The sequence below is a fragment of the Schistocerca piceifrons genome, chromosome 3 (assembly GCF_021461385.2).
Source record: "Schistocerca piceifrons isolate TAMUIC-IGC-003096 chromosome 3, iqSchPice1.1, whole genome shotgun sequence".
NCBI classification, from domain to species: Eukaryota; Metazoa; Arthropoda; class Insecta; order Orthoptera; family Acrididae; genus Schistocerca; species Schistocerca piceifrons.
The window spans coordinates 217,058,922-217,084,029 of record NC_060140.1 but is presented as its reverse complement, the minus strand read 5'-3'; the positions used below and the strand labels follow the sequence as shown (position 1 = coordinate 217,084,029).

Below are 25,108 nucleotides of genomic sequence, written 5' to 3'. Positions count from 1 at the left end.
CCTGAAAATATGTGATAGCGATTTTTTAATCGCTATGAAAAGACTTGTAAAATTTAAAATGAAAAATGTGGGTATAGGACTATCTGTATGGGGTTACAAATCTGTATGGGGCAAGATAAATTATTTTATACTTCTAATCCAATTTAAAAAGTGGTACATTAAAAATTTATTTTGATTTAAATAGTTAGTCTGTGTTATTTGGTCTCGGGTGTGTGACACTTTTCAATCAATTTCAAACATTTTGATGAGATTACAACAGAGATACGTAGTAAATGTCAATTTTTTCAATTTCTCTTCACCTGTGTTAACCAATATATTGCTTCTAATGTGTAAAAATCATGAAAAGACTGTGAAAGTAAAAATTAGAGAGATTCAAGCTCACATTGGAGCTTACCAACAACTACTGTTCCTGTGAACCATTCATAACTGGAACACGAAAACAGAAGCATGGCAGTGACACACAAAGTAACCTCCACCACATACCAGACAAGGAAGCAAGTTAATATTGGACTGCCATCTGGTTCTGAGCTATATTGAAAATTTAAAAGTCTCTAGCTCATTGGAAAATGATAATGGTAAAACAAGTAAACTCCACTACACATCTGACAAGGAAGTTAATATTCCACTGACATCCTGTTCTGAGTTGTGTTAAAAGTTTCAAATCTCTAGCTTATTGAGAAGATAATTTAAAATTAGTGCCAAATGGAGAAACAGACAAGATAGCGACCTAATGAAAACATCGTAAAATTATGATTCATTAGAAACTGCACAGAAATAATCTTTATTTCTCAGCTAGACGGTCCCAAAATGCATTAGATGAAAGCTGTAAGACATACTGGAATGTGAGATTCTCTTTATTTTTGAAATGGTAACTGGAAACTTACACACGAAAGCAGTATCAAAAACTATATTCTACCAAACCAATTCAGTCCAGTATTGCTATTCCAGGCTTCTCTCAGTATACTAGGTCTCTCTCCTACAGGATATCATTCTAGTGCTTCTAAAGGTAATTTAGCAGCAGTAAATATAATCTACAAACAGAAATACCAATCCTGTGGTATTACATACAACATCTAATGATAACAGAAAAAATAATTTTAGTCATCAAAAATAAAACATTGTACAAATCATAGCTCAGTTATTAGAGCTACCCCATATTAGGCTGGTGTGATATTGAGTTTGATGATATACACTGACGGCAACAAAACGGCCTCGAGAATAATCATTGTTTCCAGCAATTACACAGATTGGCTGCTGTGTTGTGTTGATTTCGCAGTCTCTTAACACAGGAACAAAGACGGTAAAGTGTGATGGGAGTATGAAGACAGTATAGCATAGCACAGCAGTTACAGCCTACTCAGTAGGTTTGCAAACATTTATTATTTTTCACATTTTGTTGTTACTGTAAATAAATCTCTTTAAACTCAATGTCACACTAACTTCAGACTGCTCTATTGACTGGAGGCATAAAATTACAATTCACACAACTATTTATTTATTATGAGCACAAAAACGACATTTTCCAGTGACACTGGGCATTATATGAAACATTTCATGAGCAGCAGTAGTAGCCATACACTGGCTGTGTCAGCTTTCAGCACTACGGCAGTAGCTTGTGAAAGTAGCCTGCTCTCAGTGCCGCAGGCATTTCTTCTTCCGAAGACTGTTTACAAGTGCACAGCTTGTTATGGACACCATACTGCTGACAAACAATCTACCGATATGCTGAATGCTAGGAGATGCCATTAAGTCACCACCAGACCTCCAGCAGGCAGTCTTTCACTGGGCTTAATGTCAGCCGCCTCCAGCAGACCATCTATTGGAGATACTGTTGAGCTTGTGCTGAGCTCAAGTCCAGCACCAGCAATGCCTATGCCACAGCATCATGCCAGGCACCAGCCATGCCCTCTCCACAGTCATGATTGGGTTTCATTCGTATCTGATCACGACCATCTTTTTAGTTGTGTTATATCTTAATCTGCATTATGCTGAACTGAGCTTAGTTGGGTGGTGCTGTAAAAAAGTGGTACTGGCATACTACCTGTGAATCATCACTTATGGGTCATAAATTATTTGTGTGCAGCCGTACAACTAAGGACATAAAAGTATTGTGGGCTGCCTCCACCTACACATCACATAATAACTGAAAACATCTTCAAAAGAAAGGAAGAGTGTATTGTTGACAGTGAGGTCATTAGAGACAGAGCACTAACAGCAAGGACAGGGAAGAAAATCTGCCATGTCCTTTTCAAAGGATCCATCATGCTCTTCACATTAACAAATTTACAGTAATCGTGAATAATTGAAATCAAAATGGCCAAACAGGGATTTTTGATCTATGTTCTTGCCAAATGCTAACTTCTGTGCCATCTCAAATGGTAAAATATCTTTTAAAACGCCAGAGAAATTACACTTGATGATTTTCTGGCAGAGCAACTGTCATATGACACAGATGAGGAAAGGAACAAATAACTGAAATGTGGGATAATAAAGGGAAGGCAATCTCTCACCTATAGCTTTCTAGCTCTTGCTCTTGCTCTAGCAAAGGTGCACCCAAACATATACATCTGCAGCTGTGGCAAGACTGCGCATTGATTATCAATTACTGAAAACAGTCTTCTGTGATATGCAGGGAAGGAGGTAGTGAAGGACATACAAGGCCATGAGGGGATAGTGGGGTAGTGTGAGGCAGGTCTTTCAACCAATCAATCAGCCACTGCATGAGACAAAAGGCATTTGGAGGGTTGACGTGTAAAAGTCAAGGACACGAAGAAAAGGGCGGCCAGGGGAGGGGGGAGGGTGGATGAAGGGTGTGGAGAAAAGGATACTGTCCTGTCCAGCTCATTCACAAATCGATCTGACACCAGTAGAGCTGTGCATCATTCAATGTGGGAATGACAAGTAAACAACTGTCTCTAAAAATAGATCACTGGTGAACTGCTGGACATCAGTGTCCAACAGGCACAACATTTCAGCAAGTGACCACATTGCCAACATCGGATGCACTGATGAGCTGGCTGCTGGAGTGCCAGCACTGTGCTTTTATCTCCTCCCCCTCTCCCCCATAGCCCAAGATTTCTACACATCACCCTTACTCCAAAATATTGTTCACATTGGACATTGACATCTGGCACTTCATCCACGAACTATTTCCAGATGAGGGAGAAACTGAAGAATCAAGCAACTTCCTTATCACATGAAAGGCCACCACAGAAATATGACAAACTGCAAAATTGACCATCCAGTTGCTGAACATGCTGCATACCACAACACAACTGAGTTCAACAGATATTATACATGAGTGATTTGGATACACCACTCCAGCAGTACTTTCTCTGACCTACACAGGTGGGAACTATCTCTCCAGCATACTGTGCACTCTCGCAAACCTCATGGCCTAAACCTCTGCTAACCAGTTTCCCACCGCTTCATCTCACCTATTTCTTTCTCTCTTCTGACCACACCATTCCTTCCCTGTCCACACTGTGTATTGCCTCCCTTCACATCTGAGAGCTCTCCCCCCCCCCCCCCCCCATTCTCCACCAAACTTTCTCTCTCTCTCTCTTCCCTCCCTGTCTTCCTCTTCAACTCCAGCTTTCCTCTCCCCCTTGCCCCCTCCCTCTCTCTACCTCTTATATGCTCTACCCTTTGAACTCCTTTTGTGTTGTTGTGCAGCTGCTGAGTCATCTGTCGAAAGACCTGCTCTCATTAACTCGCTACCCCCTCTTTGCCTCATACATTCTACCCAACTCCATCACCACCTCCCACCTCACAGGCAATGCTCCCAATAACTAGTATTCAACATCAGTTTCACAGCAGCTGCACATTCGTATGTTTGGATGTCTCTGCGACTGCACGTGTGAATATGAGTACTTTTGCTAGAGAAAGAGAAAGAGCTCAAAAGCTAGTGTAAATACTGTTTCCTTTTGTGTTTCTATGCACCACACACAACAGATGAGTAATTGTATATCCTTAATTTGAATGATCATTCCATACAAGATTTTCTATTGTTGAAATGTAGGAAACTCAGATTTTGTACATCGTCAGATATCAATTTGCGGAGGGTAACTTACAACCAGACAGTTAGCAGCAAAGGTGGACAAACAACTTTGTGTCAGTCTAACTTGTGAAAAATCCATACATTTTAATAGTAAACCAATTCTGAAACAATTTTAAACTACAATTTATTCCTTAATCCTCTTCTATCCAAGCAATTGATGATTCCACAATCTAAGGAATTGTAATTAACAGATCTCACATAAATTAGGTTAACATTATGAAATATCCAACAGTGAAAAATATTGTGAGTTTTGAATCCTAAGTTCTTGTTACAAGTTGGTTTTCATTCTGGATTCCTTAATTAACATATAATGCAATTCCGTAGTTAAACAATTTGTATTTGTGTGTTTTCTGTGGTTTCAGAAAACCACTTCCTTGATAATACAGATATTGAAAGTTATTTATCTTAAATAAATTTGGATGAAACTGTTTTTCGGCCTGGTAGTCATTTCCTCCACACACCAGGCAAGTAGTGCGGGCAGCCACCCCACTAGGAGGACATCTACATCTACATCTACATCTACATTTATACTCCGCAAGCCACCCAACGGTGTGTGGCGGAGGGCACTTTACGTGGCACTGTCATTACCTCCCTTTCCTGTTCCAGTCGCGTATGGTTCGCGGGAAGAACGACTGTCTGAAAGCCTCCGTGCGCGCTCTAATCTCTCTAATTTTACATTCGTGATCTCCTCAGGAGGTATAAGTAGGGGGAAGCAATATATTCGATACTTCATCCAGAAACGCACCCTCTCGAAACCTGGCGAGCAAGCTACACCGCGATGCAGAGTGCCTCTCTTGCAGAGTCTGCCACTTGAGTTTATTAAACATCTCCGTAACGCTATCATGGTTACCAAATAACCCTGTGATGAAACGCGCCGCTCTTCTTTGGATCTTCTCTATCTCCTCCGTCAAACCGATCTGGTACGGATCCCACACTGATGAGCAATACTCAAGTATAGGTCGAACGAGTGTTTTGTAAGCCACCTCCTTTGTTGATGGACTACATTTTCTAAGCACTCTCCCAATGAATCTCAACCTGGTACCCGCCTTACCAACAATTAATTTTATATGATCATTCCACTTCAAATCGTTCCGCACGCATACTCCCAGATATTTTACAGAAGTAACTGCTACCAGTGTTTGTTCCGCTATCATATAATCATACAATAAAGGATGCTTCTTTCTATGTATTCGCAATACATTACATTTGTCTATGTTAAGGGTCAGTTGCCACTCTCTGCACCAAGTGCCTATCCGCTGCAGATCTTCCAGCATTTCGCTACAATTTTCTAATGCTGCAACTTCTCTGTATACTACAGCATCATCCGCGAAAAGCCGCATGGAACTTCCGACACTATCTACTAGGTTTACATGGGTAAATGGCTTTCATCAACACCAAGATATTTCCTTGAATGACCTGGGATGTTTACCATGAAGTTACATGTTGCCTCCACAGCATCTGGAGGCATCAACCTCACCGACAGGCATTGCGCCTGTCGCAGCAAAGTCCATTGTCGGCAGGGCACTACTTTGCTGCACCAGGTCATATGCCCTTGCTGTGCCATGCTGACATCCGTCTGCTCCCAACAATTTAGGGTACCAATGGACCATGCAAAGACAGTTACACCTTACACCTCAAGTCGGCAGAACCATCTGGCCACATCAGCAGTTCAGTCCCAGCACTACAAGTTGGCACACCAGCAGTTTCATCTCAGTGTTCCATGCCAGCAGACCTGTTCCAGTTCATCATGGTCTGCACCAGCAGCACATCAGCTGTCACATGCTGGCAGCACCTGGGCATTAATGTCCTACATCTTCATACAATACCTACTATGACTCTGGGGTACATTGTGTAGGTACATCACAGACAGTGTCATAGGAGAGATGTCTCTGTTACACAGTTGTGTAGATACTCATTGAAGAGCATTATAATTGGGTTTCATTTTGTTAATAAAGTTATTCTTATGAAGCATCTCTGATCACTCATCAGTATGCGAGTACTTTATTGATGATGAGATAAACAGTTTTGTTCTATATCTACCCTAATTTGTTGGTGAAGAATCTGTCTCTCCCACCTGGTACAAGTGTGTTTCGTAATGTTTTTAGATCTATGCATCAAATTTCTTAGTAGTTGTCCTTTCTGCATAGTTCAGGTGACTCGTTACCATGTGTAGCAATGCATATTCTCATTCAAGCTGCTGGTCTGTTGTTTTCAGTATTTTAAGGTTCAAGTTTGTCATTCATGGACAGTGTTCTCATGCACAGACTGCATGTTCAAGTTCCTTATAATGCCTGTCTCATTGTCAGAGCTGCTACTGTCTCATGTCATTCCCTTCAGAAGCAGCAGGTTCAGATGTTGTTACAGGGTAGTGTAATTCAGCTCACTCAGGTTTTGCCTACTACAGTTGTGTCTCAGCACGCAGCTCCCATATTTGCAATGTTTGTTTGTTTGTTTGTTTGTGTGTGTGTGTGTGTGTGTGTGTGTGTGTGTGTGTGTGTGTGTGTGTGTGTGTGTGTGTGTGTGTCTGTGTGTGCGTGTTCAACGGTCAGACAGAAGACTGGGAACTGTACCATCAACAGTTGAGTTGCATTTTATGGCCTATGGCATCAAAGGTATGCAACGCAGTGCTCATTTTCTTACCAGTGTAGTTGCAGAAATTTTTTATCTGTGTCATCAGTTCTTCCCCGACTTGCACCTGGAGAACTTAGAAGAGTATGATTTACTGGTGGAACAGTTAAAAGTACATTTTCTTCATGTCACTCACCTCCGGCTGAGAAATGCACGCCCCACGTCCTTAGTTAATGACAGTCAGTCATTTTCACAATGTTTGAGTGAGCTTGCTCCTGAACAGAGTCCAGACAGGGCATCTGTCAGTTTTTTATGTGGCCAGCTGGTACATCTTCCATCAGGTTCTTTGGATTGTTGTTGTTGTGTCATGTGCCATTCTGTGTCTTGTTCTCAGAGTTCTATGGTGGCAGTACTGCCACTCTTGGCATAGCCCATGATGCCACTGGACACCAATTCTCTTAATCTAAATGTCAGTTCTGTTGGCACTGGCCCTGTTATGGTTTGCCCCCTTCACCATCAAGCCTGTCGGTGGTGACATCAGCTCCGACATCAGTCCGGACATTGCCAGTCCTGTCCTGGCCGGGCCTTATATTGTCTGTATGCGAAAATGTCAGTCTTGTTATAAGTTCAGTGTTCACATGCTGTGAACAGTGGTCCAGTAACATCCCAGGTCTTCATGATGCTACTTACCATGACTCTAGAGTGCGTCATGTAGGTATGTCACAAAAAAATCGTAGGAGAGATATTTCTGTTGTATTGAGCTGTGTGGATAGTCATCCAAGGACATTATAGATGAATGCTATTTTATTAAGTTATTCTTTTAAAAGGATAGCCACTTAAACCAGGAAAAAAATCCCTGAGAATTTCAAGTGTGAGGAGGAAGATGGTGTCAAGAAGCTCCTGATAAACTAATGGTGAGCGGGGGGACAGCATACCACAATAATGACTTTTCTTCCCTCTCAGCTGAGCTATGTAACAGCCATAAGCAGTAGTGTAACTGCAGGTTTTAATCATCAATAATTTATTAAAAATAATATTCATATAATTAACACACTTTGAAACAGTAAGTATTTTAAAATTTATGATTTATAAAACTCAATAAAGTTCAATTTCAAAGCTAAGTTAAAAATGCAGACTGCCGTGAGATTTCATGAAATTCCTGTAATTTCCTCAGACTTACCTGATTTTTCAGATTAAATGTAATCCCCCAAGAATTCCACATTTTACAGAAGAATCACCATCCTGTTTAAACTGTCTCTGAACTCTCCTCAGTACAAGGGAACGTTATAAACAAAGAGTATTTTGAGGTCATATGCCTGTTCTTCAGTTGTCAATTGTGAAAGTTTCAGGTCAACATCATAACAGATTTTTGCAATAATTTCATCTTATTAAAAAATACAGTGCCCACTGAGGAGAGGAAAATAACATGATTTGAATTACTCACTTCATCTAATCTAATTACCTGAAGTGGTATATCTGGGTCAAGTATGAAACGAGGTAACTTCTCGGTCCATGGCACAAATGTTTTGGATTCTGAGTCAATGTAGTAGTCAAAGACTGTTCCTTGGGCTGGAAATTTCACTGATTTGAACTCATTCACCCACCATTTTGTAAATTCTACACGGTAGTCAATATTCTGAAAAAAGAATTTATTTTAAATTTTTTGCAGTAATACTGACAGCAAAATAACACAACCATTAAAATATCTCTTTTTACCACAATGAAATCCAAATCATAAATATCTATTTACAAGTGAAGCAGGAAAATAAAGAAAAAAAAATAAAAAAATAAAGAAAAAAATTTAAATCAAAAATTTTATTTGTTCTTTTCATTGATGAAGCAGCTTAATTTTTTTTATCTTAATTTTTTATCCCATAAACTGCAAGACTTAGACAAATAATTATAAATAAATAAATTAATAATAATAATAAATTAAAAGAAATTAAAAATATTTGTCTACCTGAACTGATAGCATGGAACTGAGAGAAGTGTGGTTAAAATACTTGTTTCCACCAAACTAATTACAGCTGAAAGTTGTGTTTCCATATCAGTATTATGAACATTCTTAATTTAATCTATCAAAAATACTGTTGTTGAAAGATAGCATCTGAATGAAAATACTTAAAAAAAGAAAATTACACAAGTTATGACCCCCTTAAAGAAGCCTAACACATTCCAGGTTTTTCCATTGCCGTTAAGAGCACAAATGTTAGGAAATAAGTAGTACTCTTTGCTCTTTGTATTTGATGAAACTTATGCATATATTTACTAGTTGAGCTATTATTGGTTTATTAATATTTATTTCTAATCTACTGTACTACAGATCAGAGTGGAAACTGGGAGGGGTAGATTAGTTCTCCCACCCCTTAGCTTCACTTTGTGAGTGTGAATGAGAAGCCATTGAGACAGTCTGGATTGGTCCATGACTCTAAGCTTACACTGTTATCACAGTGTCATTTCTGCCACTAGTGCCATCAAGGTTCGATTATAAGATGCAAAGACCCAAACACTAACTGTTATCAGCATTTATGAGGCAACTCTGCATTTCATTCATGCTGCTGTTGCTATGGCTTTGCAATTGTTTTGCTACCAACCATTTGCTTATATGTTCATTGTATGGAAGTGCTGTACATTTGCAAAGAGACTTGAGATTTTCATCACATGGCATTGATATCCTTATTTGCAAATTAAGATGACTGAGTCTTAAGACCCACAGAGCCCAACAGTAGAGTCATGTACAAGGAACACAAATTTCTTGATGACTTTAAAGACAATGCTACAAGAGGAGAAATTGTATCAACATCACAGACTGCAAGGGTGTGCAGTGTTCCACTAAAAACCATACAGATAATATTTATAAAAGTACAATATCCAAGGAAAGATGTTAATGGAAGAAGAACTGTCACTGAATTGGACTATCTCTAGAAAGACATTGTTCACCAGAATCAATACGAATTTTACAGCTGTGGCAGGGATATGCACATCAGAAAGAAAAGCATTGCTGTCCTATTATTTATCTCAATGATATCTGGTAAAATAAAAATCATGCTACAAAGCACAGCTGGCACAATTTAAAAGTCAATGATGGTTTGCAAGTGATGACTGGCAAAGGAAACAAACTTATTGTTGAAACTTCCTGAGAGATTAAAACTGTGTGCCCGACCGAGACTCGAACTCAGGACCTTTGCCTTTCGCGGGCAAGTGCTCTACCAACTGAGCTACCGAAGCACGACTCACGCCCGGTACTCACAGCTTTACTTCTGCCAGTACTTCGTCTCCTACCTTCCAAACTTTACAGAAGCTCTCCTGCGAACCTTGCAGAACTAGCACTCCTGAAAGAAAGGATATTGCGGAGACATGGCTTAGCCACAGCCTGGGGCTGTGGCTAAGCCATGTCTCCGCAATATCCTTTCTTTCACATCCCCCAGGCTGTGGCTAAGCCATGTCTCCGCCATATCCTTTCTTTCAGGAGTGCTAGTTCTGCTAGGTTCGCAGGAGAGCTTCTGTAAAGTTTGGAAGGTAGGAGACGAGGTACTGGCAGAAGTAAAGCTGTGAGTACCGGACGTGAGTCGTGCTTCGGTAGCTCAGTTGGTAGAGCACTTGCCCACGAAAGGCAAAGGTCCCGAGTTCGAGTCTCAGTCGGGCACACAGTTTTAATCTGCCAGGAAGTTTCATATCAGCGCACACTCCGCTGCAGAGTGAAAATCTCATTCTGGAAACTTATTGTTGGTCATTCAAGATCCCTGAATATGGTTTCACAAAAACTGCAAGGCTACAATTTACATCCTGCATAATCAAGCAATTGTCATGAAAACATGAGTAGTGATGTACATAAGCACTGATTTTTAGAATTATTGCACAATTTAAGAGAGGGTTGTGCGACTGTAATGGACATAGCTAGTTATGTTGTTCAAGAAAAAAGCAGAAAATTCTTGATTCAAATACAAAGAAGGAAAAAGAAATTGAACAATGACTACAAGAGAAAACTATTTCAATTTTGGGCTGAGAGAAAACTATTTCAACTTTGGGCTGCTATACAAAAGTGGAAATTCTGAACCAGGTCAGCTACCACAAGCAATTTGAACCTGACAGCTTAGCAGCAGTTATGTGCTGACATTCATATTCTGCCAGATATGCTTCTTAGTATGATTTTGGTTTAGCTAGGTTGCACTGATATAAATAAAAGGATAATGATGGATTTGCTTTCTGATGTGCACTTTCCACACTGAAAATTACAGTAAAATCTTAAAAATAGTTAGTTGAAAGCGTTGACTCCACAGGTAGAGAGCTTTGATACTCTGAGTTCTTCATAACATGGCAGTTAAACAACAGTAAATTGCGTAAAATGTTATGTTCCCCCCCCCCCCCCCCCCCCCCCCCCAAAGCTGTAAAGACTGTTTCCACTCTCTGCTTCCTTTTCTGTCTCTTCCAAAAAATTTCTCAAGATGAGGTAGGTCTGTTGCCAGGCATACACTGCCTGTGCCAGCAGTTTTCTCAATGTTATATGTAGGGAGCAGATGACATTTGTTTTGTGTTTTGTACTAAAGCCAATATGCAAAGTTAAGTAATTCTTAAATGCTCACACAGTCAAAACTGTAATAGCTTTAAAATTTAACAGATGAGAAGTAACAGTGTATTTGGCTGTAATATACTATCTAAATCTCAGAATAATACAGTAAATGGAAAGTCTGATGCTTCACTATAGTGTGTTCCAAACATTTCCCTGACATATAATTTTGCCTTCATAATAAAGTGTTTAAAATAAGTAACTGTCCACTTCCAACTACCAAATCTTTATTGCAATGTGCTGTCTGCCAATTTTGATTATCATATCATTTTCAAATAAATCTGCTGTAATGCACTGTGTTTACATGTGCCAAACAGCATTGCCTGATGGCATATTTAGCTGGCTTCACCTTGACACATGTAGGCTGAAGTCTTCCGCCTTGTGATGACTAAGGTGTACAGTCAGCACTTGAGGGGGGAAGGATGCAAAAAAAGTGGAGTGAGTACTGTCTATACTTCTATACTTTCCCCTCCAGCTGCCAGTTTCACTCCTCCCTAGTATAATGTGAATATTTTGAGTAACACAATTCTCTGTCACTGGAAGACAAAAACACAAATTGAATAATTAACTGACATGCTGGCTCACTTGTTTCTTCTCAAGAGCTTACAGGTAGACACTCAGTTGTTCCTACTCTCCCAACTTTATCATTCACTTTGCTGCAGATGCTCTTAACCTTCATTTATCACACTATCGTTTTCACATAATTTAAGCACTCTTTTCACACTTTATGGATCAGGTTCTTGTATTGCCTATGAAACAATATCCTATTGTAAAAATTCAACTATCTATATTTTATGCATTACTGCTTTGCATTTGCTATCCAACAAGGAAATAACACTGCATTTATCAATATTCATAAAATGGAGATTATGCTTGCTCATATAAGAGTGTGATGCAATGAGCAAATAAAGAGTTGGCCAGGTGAATGATTTCACAGATGGTCTACGCAGATATTCCATGAACACAATGTTTAATTAAAAATAGCACATTATTTTGAGACGATCTTCAAAAGCATCCCAGTCTTTACAATCTAGCCATGTTCCTATTTGTATTACTTGTCTGACACCTCGCAGTGCTGCTCAAAGTGCTATCTACATTATATGCATATAATCCTTAAACTCCAAAACTGTAATAAAATAGCACAGTGATTTTATAATGTGAAGGTCACAGTAGTTTTTTATGTGAGTGTCAGAAATGATGTTTTGCAAAAGACGAAAGTGCTGCGAATGGAGCCAATGGCAACTGGTAAATCAGCCAATGCTACAGAATAAAAAACATGAATTCAAGAAGGGACTTGTCCAACTCATCTTGTTTCCTGTTACAGTCAGTCTACTTTGACACCTTCCCGTGCACCACAGCATCATCAGCAAATAACCACAGATTGCTGCTCACCCTTCCACCATGTCATTTACGTATGTAGAAAACAATAGCAGTCCTAACACACTTCACAGGAGCACTCCTGACGATACCATTGTCTCTGATGAACACTTATCATCAAGAACAACATACTGAATTTTTGTGTGCATATCACACAGTATCACACCAGAGGCTGAGAATGGATTGAGCTATGTTCCAATGTATTTCAAAACTATTCTGCCAGTGATAAGGTCAGGAATTGCGTCTACAGATCACAGAATATCATGGGATATGCACGCTCATGCTATATAGTGGTGTAAAACAAGTAATTCTATGTATTTTACTTGTAAAAAATATAATGTGTGATTACGAAACATAACTCATTTCTCACAAAAACCATAATGCTTATGGTCCTTAATGCTTTGTATTTGTGCTTCCCCATTGAATTGTTACATTACCTCCTATGTATAACGACATATTTGCAAGTTGAGGAATAAGACTGCAGACTCTTATTGAATGTATGAGTATATCGAATAGTTTCCCAGATATGTGTGTGGCATGAAGACCTCATAAGTAAGAGGTCCCAGTATGTTGTCCTCAATGATGAGTGTTCATCAGAGACAATGGTATTATCAGGAGTGCCCCTGTGAAATGTGTTAGGACTGCTGTTGTATTCTATACATGTAAATGACATGGTGGACAGGGTGGGCAGCAATCTGCGGTTATTTGCTGACGATGCTGTGGTGAACGGGAGGTGTTAAGGTAGACTGACTGTAAGAGGATACAAGATGACTTAAATCAAATTTCTAGTTGGTATTATGAATGGTAACTGGCTGTAAAGGCAGAAAAGTTTAACTTAATGTCAAGTGTAGGTGACTATAACAGGAGTGTGCTCAGTGTTGTAACACGTTTGTGTTTAATGTGGTGAGAACAGGAAAAGCTTGAAACTTGGTGCTGGCACATAGGCTAATACTCTTGAAAAGCCCCAAGTGGTCTGCTGAGCTTAATGTCCCCATTTGATGGATAGATCCCCATGAGCAGTGTCACAAGTCCTCTTTGCATGAAACATCGCTTAGGGATTTGGAGTTTTAATTCTGGAACATTGGCGCTAAGTATGTTGATAAGGAACTTTACACCACCACCTCACCTTCCCTTGCAAGCCAAATTTGGGTGGTAAAAATTTCTTCTGCCAGCAGGACTTTAATTGGCTACCTCCAGTCTAGTGCCACTGCACAGGCTGCATTTGCAACCTAGGCTGTGGAGGCGAGTTTTATGTGATGCTATTGTTACAACACTGAACTTACATTTCTGCTGACAGCATTCAAATCCCTGTGTAGACGTTGTTGTTGTTGTGGTCTTCAGTCCTGAGACTGGTTTGATGCAGCTCTCCATGCTACTCTATCCTGTGCAAGCTGCTTTATCTCCCAGTACTTACTGCAGCCTACATCCTTCTGAACCTGCTTAGTGTATTCATCTCTTGGTCTCCCTCTACGATTTTTACTCTCCACGCTGCCCTCCAATACTAAATTGGTGATCCCTTGATACCTCAGAATGTGTCCTACCAACCAATCCCTTCTTCTAGTCAAGTTGTGCCACAAACTCCTCTTCTCCCCAATCCTATTCAGTACCTCCTCATTAGTTATGTGATCTACCCATCTAATCTTCAGCATTCTTCTGTAGCACCACATTTCGAAAGCTTCTACTCTCTTCTTGTCCAAACTGTTAATCGACCTTGTTTCACTTCCATACATGGCTACACTCCATACAAATACTTTCAGAAACAACTTCCTGACACTTAAATCTATACTCAATGTTAACAAATTTTTCTTCTTCAGAAACGCTTTCCTTGCCATTGCCAGTTTATATTTTATATCCTCTCTACTTCGACCATCATCAGTTATTTTGCTCCCCAAATAGCAAAACTCCTTTACTACTTTAAGTGTCTCATTTTCTGATCTAATTCCCTCAGCATCACCCAACTTAATTTGACTACATTCCATTATCCTCGTTTTGCTTTTGTTGATGTTCATCTTATATCCTTCCTTCAAGACACTGTCCATTCTGTTCAACTGCTCTTCCAAGTCCTTTGCTGTCTGTGACAGAATTACAATGTCATCGGCGAACCTTAAAGTTTTTATTTCTTCTCCATGGATTTTAATACCTACTCCGAACTTTTCTTTTGTTTCCTTTAGTGCTTGCTCAATATACAGATTGAATAGCATCAGGAAGAGGCTACAACCCTGTCTCACTCCCTTCCCAACCACTGCTTCCCTTTCATCCTCGACTCTTAAACTGCCATCTGGTTTCTGTACAAATTGCCAATAGCCTTTCGCTTCCTGTATTTTACCCCTGCCACCTTCAGAATTTGAAAGAGAGTATTCCAGTAAACATTATCAAAAGCTTTCTCTAAGTCTACAAATGCTAGAAATGTAGGTTTGCCTTTCCTTAATCTAGCTTCTAAGATAAGTCGTAGGGTCAGTATTGCCTCAGATATTGCCTGTGTAGATATCTAGACGAATATCAGGGTGGTTCTTTTGATAAAGAAATGGCCCATTTCTTTTCTCCTATTCAAATTTGTGCTATCTCTAACGATTTCAGTGTTGAGTAGACCATAAACCCCGAACCTTCTTCGATCCTGTTTAGTGTGAGATCACAGATATACAACACAGAAAATGCCATTTACTGATGCCAGACTCCTGTATGTGGCAACATATGGCTCTTGTTCAGCTTGAAAATTGCAATAAGTCCCGTGGCCATCAGGATCTTTCTTGAGGAGATGCCACAGACCATTACTGCATATGGACAGAAATGTTGTTTGACCTTTCATGTAGTGTGTTTGGGGCAACTGATCCAACTGACATGTAATGTTTCTCTGTCCATACCACACAAAATTGTGCTGGTATAATCCATAACACTTCAGGCAGGGGATTACCTTTGTAATCTCGGGTGTTATTGATTTAGCATATGTTAAAATTCAGGAGTAAGCAAGAAACACATATCTTTTTGTTTTCTCCAAAAAAATTCCTGCCTTGAGATACAGGCCTCCAAAGATGACACTGCGAACACCATTTTGAAGATGCAAATTTTGGAAATTTTTTTAAAATGCTGTATCTCTGTAACAGTTCTAGATATTTTGTTAGAGTTTTTTATTTGAAAGATAATTGCTTTATGATTACAATGGTATCCTTTGTTTGGACATATCTGTCAAAGTTCTTTTACTGGAACCTTCAGAATTTTTTTTATAATTTAAAGAAAAAAGTTATTTTTCAAGAATGCCAATGCAGAAAAGTTAGTTTTTTTCTGTTGATTAGTACCATGTAGTATGATATTCTCTATAATGGAGATCTTCCACTTTTAAGTTGGACAGGTTTTATTTTTAAAAAATCATTTTTTTTTTTACTTTCAAAGGCAATGTATGTCTTCACTGAAGTTGTTTCTCACTAATTTCTTTGTTACAATGTTTATTTCTATTGTCTTTGTTGCAGTTATTTCTTATCACTTTCTTTGTTACAGTTATTTCTTTTCACTTTCATTGTTGCAGATATTTCTTACATTTTGTTTTAGTTTCTTGTCAGTTTCTTTGTCGTGGTTCTTCTTTGCAGGTTTCTGTATTGTAGTTGTTCAGTGCTAATTTGTTTACTGAAAAGACTTCTAAGAAATCTGAGACCATCCAGTGAGTTCTGTGTTATTGGGAGGAATTTGCCAGTTGAAACACTTGCAGTGTGTTTTGTGAAAAGAAACGTTTGAAATGTCTTCTGACTGGGGCCACAGGACAGTGAAGTGTGCTGACTATTTGCATATCCATAAAAGAGTGATATATAAGACAAACAAAAAAACAGACTTTGTTCAGGTTGGGAATAAGTGTTCCCATTTGAAGACTCTGTTTTAAAGTGAAGATGTTTCCAGTGATGACTTTTTGTGTTGTAAATGTTTTGACAGAATAACGACAATGATAGTTTCTGAACAAGGTGAAGCCTCTCATAGTGCAGATTTTAATCAATAGAGGAAGAATTAAATACCCTGAATCAGTCAACTACAGAGGTAGCTGTTAGTCCCGTTAAGAAACTGTGGTCAGTGAAGTCGAGTCATAAGCTCTACGCATCAAGAAAGTCAAGAGAAATTACTAAAACTATGGATGAATACATTACAGCAAAACTGACCACACTCTTCAAAGTAGAAATTCCGTCTCCAGAAGAAAATGAACCAAAGCACTCTTGCACCTCTTGCCAGCAATTTTTCACAAATATCAAATCAGTTGTTGAATATTGTGCATCATACAGCGAAAAGGTGCAAGTTTTAACTACGACTCCAGAGACATTTTCAAAGAAAACAATTTTGAACCATGTTCCATCAGTATCAAAGTACATGGTAGACAAATCAAGACGTGTGAGGTCTGTAAAAGGACTCTTTGGAAGACCAGATCCCTATTATGGTCATCCTGTACAGGCAGCATAAGTCCAAATAGTGCAGTTATTTTATCTGGAAGATAAATGGGGCTGTTCTTGGTAGAGTGCCAACAAAAAGACACTATAACTGTAACAGTTGAAGGTCAAAAAGTTGTGAAAGTGAAGAGGTCATGACTTGCAGTATTAAAGAAACTTTTGCAATTTATAAGAGCAACTATACAACTTTACATATTGGAAGATCAAAATTTTATGCACTATGAACTTAGTGGGTAATTCTACATTCACCTAGAGATATATGTCTATGTGTGTACAGTGCGAATATTGAACTTTGTGTGGTAACTTTGAAGAACTTACTGGAACACATGACATAAGACATCTTGGTTGGGCATGTGAAATCATTAGTAGTCTGTGACGTAAAGCGAGAGACTTGTTTGTTTCCTGAATGTGGTGACTGCCCTGGAAAGGGAAGACTGTCTTTACAGATACTTGGCCTGGAAGACATAGCAAATAACTCTGCAGAAATTACATATGCATCATTGGAAGAAAATAAACTAATTAAGAAAACTGTTGCCTTTGAAAGTTTCATTGATGAACTTGGTAAATGGTCAGTGAAAGCAGTAATACACCAGCATCTGAAGAAATTGCAGCAAAACACATTGCAGAAGTGGAAGTGTGTCTACAGGCTAAACAGCTGTGTTTAGTACTTCACTGTGATTTTGCTGAGAATTGTTCTGTAATTCTCCCACAAGAAGTACAAGGGTGTAGCAACACTGCCGCACACTAATTCAAGCTCGCCGGTGTGTGTGTGTGTGTGTGTGTGTGTGTGTGTGGTGTGTGCGCATGTGTCAGTGCAGTGTTGTGCGGTCGTAATTACTGTATACGACGTCTGCGTAGTTCCGCGCCCAGCCTCTAGAGGCGCTGTGTTTTCTAGCTTTTCTATACCTTCTGTTTATTATTATTATTCCTTGTTTTTTGAGTTAATGCATGGTTCCGTGCCTCCTGGCTTGTGTAGACGAATACTGTTTTCTCTCTAATAACTACAGAAGTTTTCCCACGATTAAGGATCCTTCTGTAGAGGCCGGAAGCAAATTTTGTATCTCCGATCGGTCCATGCATGTCGGACGTCGTCAGATACGCGCTCGCAATAAAGTTATTGTTGCTGAACTGAAGGTCTTTATTTTTCTGAATCACATTAAGCAAAGGTTGGACAGCCACCAGTTTAGCTGGACCCGACAAGTGGTGACCCCAGCGTGATTAAAGCAGAAACCGACGTGATTAAGAAGAAGCAGGCATGAGCTAGAAGAAGCAGGCATGAGCTACGTAAGTAACGAGCACATAATGACCGAACAGCAGGCCGTCTCCAGGATTGCAGTCCATTTGCTGCCATTCTGGCCTGACAACCTGGTACTCTGGTTCGCACAAGCAGAGGCCAGTTTTGGCTGCGCTGGAATAACGGTCGAAGCAAATAAATTTGCGCTGATTGTGAGCCAGCTCGACCAATGTTACGCAGCCGAGGTGTAGGACATAATCACAGCACTGCCCGAGACTGGAGCTTATGCCAGGTTAAAATCAGAGTTGATTCGACGGGTGGCCGCATCACAAGAAGACCGGATACGTCAGGTTCTGACACAGGAAGAAATTGGCGACAGGAAGCCTTCTCAATACCTGAGACATCTACACAGCAAAGTAGACACCGTTACTGTGCCAGACAATCTGCTCAGAAAGCTGTGGAGCAGTAGATTGCTGCCACAAATAAAAGCCATAATCACCTCACAAACGGACATGCCGCTGGATGCCATGGCGCAGCTAGCAGACCGGATTCAGGATGCGATCACACCGGCTCAGGTCAGCCCAGTCGCGGTTGGACAACAGTACAAACAGTACCGCGTCTGTAGCACGGGCTGACCATGATTCACTCGCGGCCAAGGTTGAGCTTTTGTGCGCCCAGGTCAGTGTGCTGCTGGCACGTGATGACGACAACAATAGAAGAAGCTGATACAGACGGCGGCGTTCTAGAAGCAGATCTTCCGGCAGTACTACCACTCCGCAAGGCGAGGTACCGTTGCGCTGGTACCACCGACGATTCAGCGATCAGGCAAGGAAGTGCACATCGCCATGCTCGCACCCAAACGCCACTGGTGTTTGACAATAGGAGCAACTGACTGCCAGTTATCCTCCAAGCGCCTGTTCATTACCGATAGGGGTTCTGGCGTAAAGTTTTTAATTGACACTGGATCGGACCTGAGTATCATACATCGTTGCCGGCTGCCAACTGCCTTTCGTCTGATGGCTGCCAACAATTCTTCCTCGCAACATATGGCACACAGAGGATGGAGCTTAATCTCGGCCTACGTTGCCCGTACGTGTGGAATTTTACAGAGGTTGACGTCATGAAGGCGATTGTTGGGGCTGACCTCCTGGCGCACTACCACCTGCTGCTGGACGTCGAGAACGTACGCTTGGTAGACAGCGTCACTGGCTTAGCAGTCACGGGTTTCCGTCGCAACACCACAACGCACAGTGCCAAGCTGGTCCATGCTACGGAGGGTGAGTACACTGAATTACTGCTTAACTATCCGAACTTGGCCAGGCCGCCCGGCGCTTCCAGGTTCATACCACATGACACGGTGCATCACATTCAAATGACTGATGGTCCCCCAGTAGCATGCCAACCTAGGCGTCTCGCTCCGGACCGACTGAAGATAGCAAAGGCAGAATTTGACGCCATGATTTGCGAAGGCATAATGCGGGCATCAAAGAGCCCGTGGTCCTCCGCGTTACATCTTGTTCCAAAGAAGGGTGGAGCTTGGCGCCCATGTGGTGACTAGCATGCGCTTAACGTGCAAACAGTGCCGTACAGATATCCCGTTCCGTTACTGAGGGATTATAATCACACGTTACATGGTGCCACGGTGTTCACAGTTCTGGACTGCGCTAAAGCGTATACACAGATTCTGGTGGCCAATGAAGACATTCCAAAACTGAAATAATAACGCCTTTCAGTTTATTTGAAAGCAAATTTATGTCTTTCTCGGTTTACGCAATGCCACTCAGACCTGGCAAACGTTTATAGACTCGGTTCTCCAGGGGCTACCGTTTTGTTTCGCCTACCTGGACGATGTGTTAGTGTTCTCTGCTGACCGTGAACAACACCGACAACATCTGTGAGAGATTTTAGAGCGATTGGAGCGCTACGGTGTCGTCTTGAACGTGGACAAGTGTGTTTTTGGGCAGTCAGAGGTGACATTTCTTGGCCATAAGATTTCTGCTGAAGGATCTCTTCCTCTGTCTGAGAGTGGACGATATCTTGCAGCTACCCCGACCAACTACAATCAAAGAATTACGTCGTTTTTTGGGGATGCTCAATTTTTATCGACGACACCTTCTTCACGCTGCGGAGCTGCAAAAACTTTTGACGGCGGCATTATCAGGCCCTAAAGTAAATAGCAAGTCTCTGATACAGTGGACAGAGGACATGTGTTCTGCGTTTGAGGCAACAAAGAAGAGCATGGCCGACGCGGTGCTTCTCGCACACCCACGGTTCGACGTGCCATTAGCAATTGTCGTAGACGCGAGCCAGACAGCAATCGGAGCCGCTTTACAACAATGGTAGGACAACGCATGGCAGCCACTGGCATATTATTCCCACAAGCTTTCGCCTGCACAGAGAAAATGGAGCACATATGACCGTGAGCTCCTGGCAGTATACCAAGCAGTGAAATATTTCCGCTCCCAAGTGGAAGCGTGAAGTTTCACGATATATACAGACCACAAGCCACTCACGTTCGCCTTCTGTTGGAATAGTGTCAACTGCTCCCCCCCGTCAATTTCATCACCTTGAATTCGTGGCCCAGTTTACTACCGACATTAGACATATTTCTGGGATCGACAACATTGTTGCGGATTGCCTATCACGGATCAGCAGTGTTTCCATTACCATAGACTTTCCTGCACTGGCACAGGCACAGAGAGATGATGAAGAACTCCTTGCCTATGTTAAAGATACTGCTTCCGCATTGCAACTGAAACTCGTTGATGTTCCGGGGGAAGATACACAGCTATACAGTGACGTATCTCGCGGCCGACCTCGTCCCTTTCTGACGCCGGCTTTTAGAAGACAAGCCTTTGATACAGTACATGGATTGTGCCATCCAGGGCTACGCCCGACATTCCGCCTAGTATCGCAACTTTTTGTGTGGCCGGGCATGCAAAAAGACTGCCGTGAGTGGGTCCGATCTTGTCTTCAGTGCCAACGCTGCAAGATTAACCGCCACCTACATGCACTGATCGGCAATTTTCCTGATACCATCGCCCGCTTTGCCCATGTTCACTTGGATGTAGTCGGACCACTTCCACATTCGAACAGACAAAGATATCTATTTACAATGATCGACAGTTTTACACATTGGCCGGAGGCAGTGCCAGTGGATAATATCACAGCAGACACATCCGCTTTTGCAATGACTTGGTTGGCAAGATTTGGGTGCCCACTACATATTACCACTGACTGTGGACGGCAATTTTAATCAGACCTGTTCTCGCAGCTGGCCAAGTTCTGTGGTTACACCCACCATAAGACCCCAAGTTATCATCCAGCAAGCAACGGAATGATCGAACGCTGGCACCGTTGTTTGAAGGCCGCGCTGATGTGCCACGAAGAAACCTGGACAACTGCACTACCAGTGGTCTTGTTAGGCTTACGGATGACTTTCAAACCAGACCTGGGTTTGTCAGCGGCAGAACTGGTTTATGGAGAAACACTGCGCCTTCATGGTGACTTTGTAGATGCTGATGCCACAGAGACAGTTGCTACTGGCCAGCCGAATTTCTTGTGATGCTTGAGGGACCATGTATCAAAGATTCGCCCTCCGAAAGCCACTCGTCATGGCAAGCTGCCCACTTTCTGGCACCAGGACCTGGAACAATGCCGTCACGTCATGCTCCACACTGAGGGCGTCAAACCGCCTCGACAAACTCCTTATTCTGGTCCATATGAAGTGCTACGGCGCAGTGCCCACACGATGGATATCCTAGTGAATGGCAAAACCACGACTGTTGCGTTGAATCAGGTTAAACCTGCGTATGTTTTTCCTGACACCCTACTAGCGGCACCTCATCATAGGCATCCACCTACCGCTGTTCCAGACACGGACACCACATCTCCGGCGCCAGCTCTTCAACATCCACCGACCAACACAGCACAACATCCGCTTCCTGACGCTGTTCCTCCACCTCCGACAAAGATGACCCGTTCTGGACGTCGGGTGCACTTTCCGACGCGGTATCTCGAAGCCGACGCTCCGCTTCCGCCAGGGGGGCTGATGTAGCGACGTTGCCGCGCACTAATTCAAGCTTGCCGGTGTGTGTGTGTGTGTGTGTGTGTGTGTGTGTGTGTGTGTGTGTGTGTGTGTGTGTGTGTGTGGTGTGCGCACGTGTGTCAGTGCAGTGCTGTGCGGTAGTAATTACTGTACACGACGTCTGCGTAGTTCCGCACCCAGCCTCGAGAGGCACTGTGTTTTCCAGCTTTTATATACCTTCTGTTTATTATTATTATTCCTTGTTTTTTTGAGTTAATGAGTAGTTCCGTGCCTCCTGGCTTGTGTGGACGAGTACTGTTTTCTCTCTAATAACTACAGAAGTTTTCCCAGGATTAAGGATCCTTCTGTAGAGGCCAGAAGCAAATTTTGTATCTCCGATCAGTCCATGCAAGTCAGTCGTCGTCAGATACGCGCTCGCAATAAAGTTATTGTTGCTGAACTGAAGGTCTTTATTCTTCTGAATCACGTTAAGCAAAGGTCGGACAGCCACCAGTTTAGCTGGACCCGACAAGGGTATCATTGGAGTAATGACCAGGTTTCAATTTTTACAGGAGTGACATATAAACAAGACCACAAGGGTTGCAGTTATAAGTGATGACACAGAACATGACTCAGCACATGCCTTGCTAGCAATGTACAAAATTCTTCAACTGTAAACAGGGCCAGAGAAGATCACCATTACATCTGATGGTGCTCCTAGTCATTTTAAAAATCGTTACGAGCTGTTTGAATAGAGTAAGCTGTTGCTGCCAACTGACTGGGTATACGGAGCTACTGGTCACAGGAAGTGGCTTTATGATGGTGTAGGAGGCCTGCTGAAGCACCATGCTACAAAACATAATCTTTCAAGACCCAATACAGCTGCGATTCAGAATGCTGAGGATATTATGAGAGTCATGAAGTCTTTCACATCCACAGCCTTCCTTCTTTTGTCCAAAGAGGAAATCAAAGAATTCCGTGATCAGAAAAAATAATGGTCCAAACGAACAACTCCTGTGAAAGGAATTCAGAAGACACATTTTTGCACTCAAAGTGATGGGCGAACTCGTATTGCACGCACTTTTAAGAGCAAGAAAGAAGAAATTTCATTCATTCGGCCAACACCTCAGAACCAGCAGGATAATATTCAGATTCACAACTTGAGACGGGGGACGTTTGTGGCGTGTGTGTATGACTGTGACTGGTGGATTTCAGGAATTATAGACACCAGTTATGAGGAAAACAAAATTGTAGTGAACTTTATTCTACCACATGGAGCAGCTGCTGGATATAGGTTTCCAGCTGAAGAACAGCAACAATGCCATCAGTGCTCACTTCTTGTTCACAATGTTTTGAAGATTGTAAGTGCTCCAGTTCTTATTGGTTCAACAGAAGGCATCACTCTATATCAAAGGAAGATACTGAAGCAGTGGAACACATTTTTAGTTCACTGACTGACTAATTTCAGTACAAAACAAGAGTGCACAGAAGTTGTATAAATTGAAACCTTTAAGTCTTTGGAACTTGCACATACATTTTGGAACCATTCAAAATGCTTGAAAAATGAGTTTCTTGCTCATCTTTCAAAACTAAAATTATGTTAAATAAGGCTAGGTTTTGATTTTTATGATCCTGATATGTGATAATGTGGTTCTAAAACAGGTTTTATGTATGGCAAAAATTTCAATTACTTATAAAACCTGTTCTAAGTAAAAGTGGAAGCGATTCTTTTCAGGGAATGTAGAAATATATGGTACTAACCAACAGAAACAAAAATAAAAATTTTATGGATTGGCATTAAAAAAAATCCATAAATTATTAAAAAAGTTCAGAATGCTATAGTACAAGAACTTTGACAGATAAGTCCAAATGAAGGATTTATTTGTAAACATAAAGCAGTTATCTTTCAAATAAAAAATACAAACAACAAAATATCTAGAACTGTTCCAGAGATATAGCATTTTAAAATTTTTTCCAAAATTCGCATCTTCAAAATGGTATATGCAGTGTCATCTTTGGAGGGCTGTATCTTAGAACAGAATTTTTTTTGGATAAAACAAAAAAAATATGTATTTGTTACATATTCCTTCATTTTAATGTATGCTAAATTCCATGACATCCGAGGCTATGGACATATGATTTTTTCCTAGCCTGTCTGAATTGATATGGACTATGCTCCATTTGTGATTGCACCATACTTATGAACAAACTGGAAGATCTGGCCACCATTCATGCGAACAATGAAACACTAAATTTATTTGAGTTGCTAGTAACTTCAGAAGAACCATGCCATAACATATTTCAAACTGGCAAACCTTTTCCATTTTTATTATGTAATGCACAACAATGTTGTGCCACAGTCACCTCTCCTTGAGTTTTTATTTTTCCTAACAGGTGACAGATTTTTACAGACCAAGTGATTTAGATGTTCATGAATGCATATGAGAAGAGCAAGCACAGTGCTAAGGAACACAAATAAATAATGTGATCAAATGATTTTAATAATAATGATTTCCTGCCTGTATAAAGTTTCCTATATACACCACAAAATATTTCAGATACCTGATCCTGGAACATAGTTGCGCCAAATGCCCATACACAAGCAAATACAAAGTAGACATCGTACCAGTCTCTTGGACAATCTGGAAAATAAAAAATTATCTATCACTGAAATGTTTAGTAAAAAAAATATATAAAATAAATGTCACAAAATACCCCCACACAAAAATTAAATACTTTCCATGTTTTGGCTTACACTTGACACAAAAATGTCATATTTAAAAGGTTTCCTGCAAACCACTTCTGTTTGATAAATTTTATAAAAATGTCAGATACTATCTAAACTTTTAGACAG

The 25,108-nt window shown here is 40.9% G+C and overlaps 1 protein-coding gene across 1 annotated transcript in view; it reads right to left on the bottom strand.

Annotated features, from left to right (window-relative positions):
- LOC124787768 (dynein beta chain, ciliary-like) overlaps positions 1-25,108 on the bottom strand; it is an 834,683-nt gene that overhangs the window by 291,984 nt on the left and 517,591 nt on the right. The window contains exons 45-46 of the mRNA XM_047254657.1: positions 24,817-24,896; positions 8,091-8,264 (exon numbers count right to left, since the gene is read on the bottom strand). Of these exons, the coding sequence (XP_047110613.1) occupies positions 8,091-8,264; positions 24,817-24,896 (254 nt within the window). The remainder of the gene's footprint in view (positions 1-8,090; positions 8,265-24,816; positions 24,897-25,108) is intronic.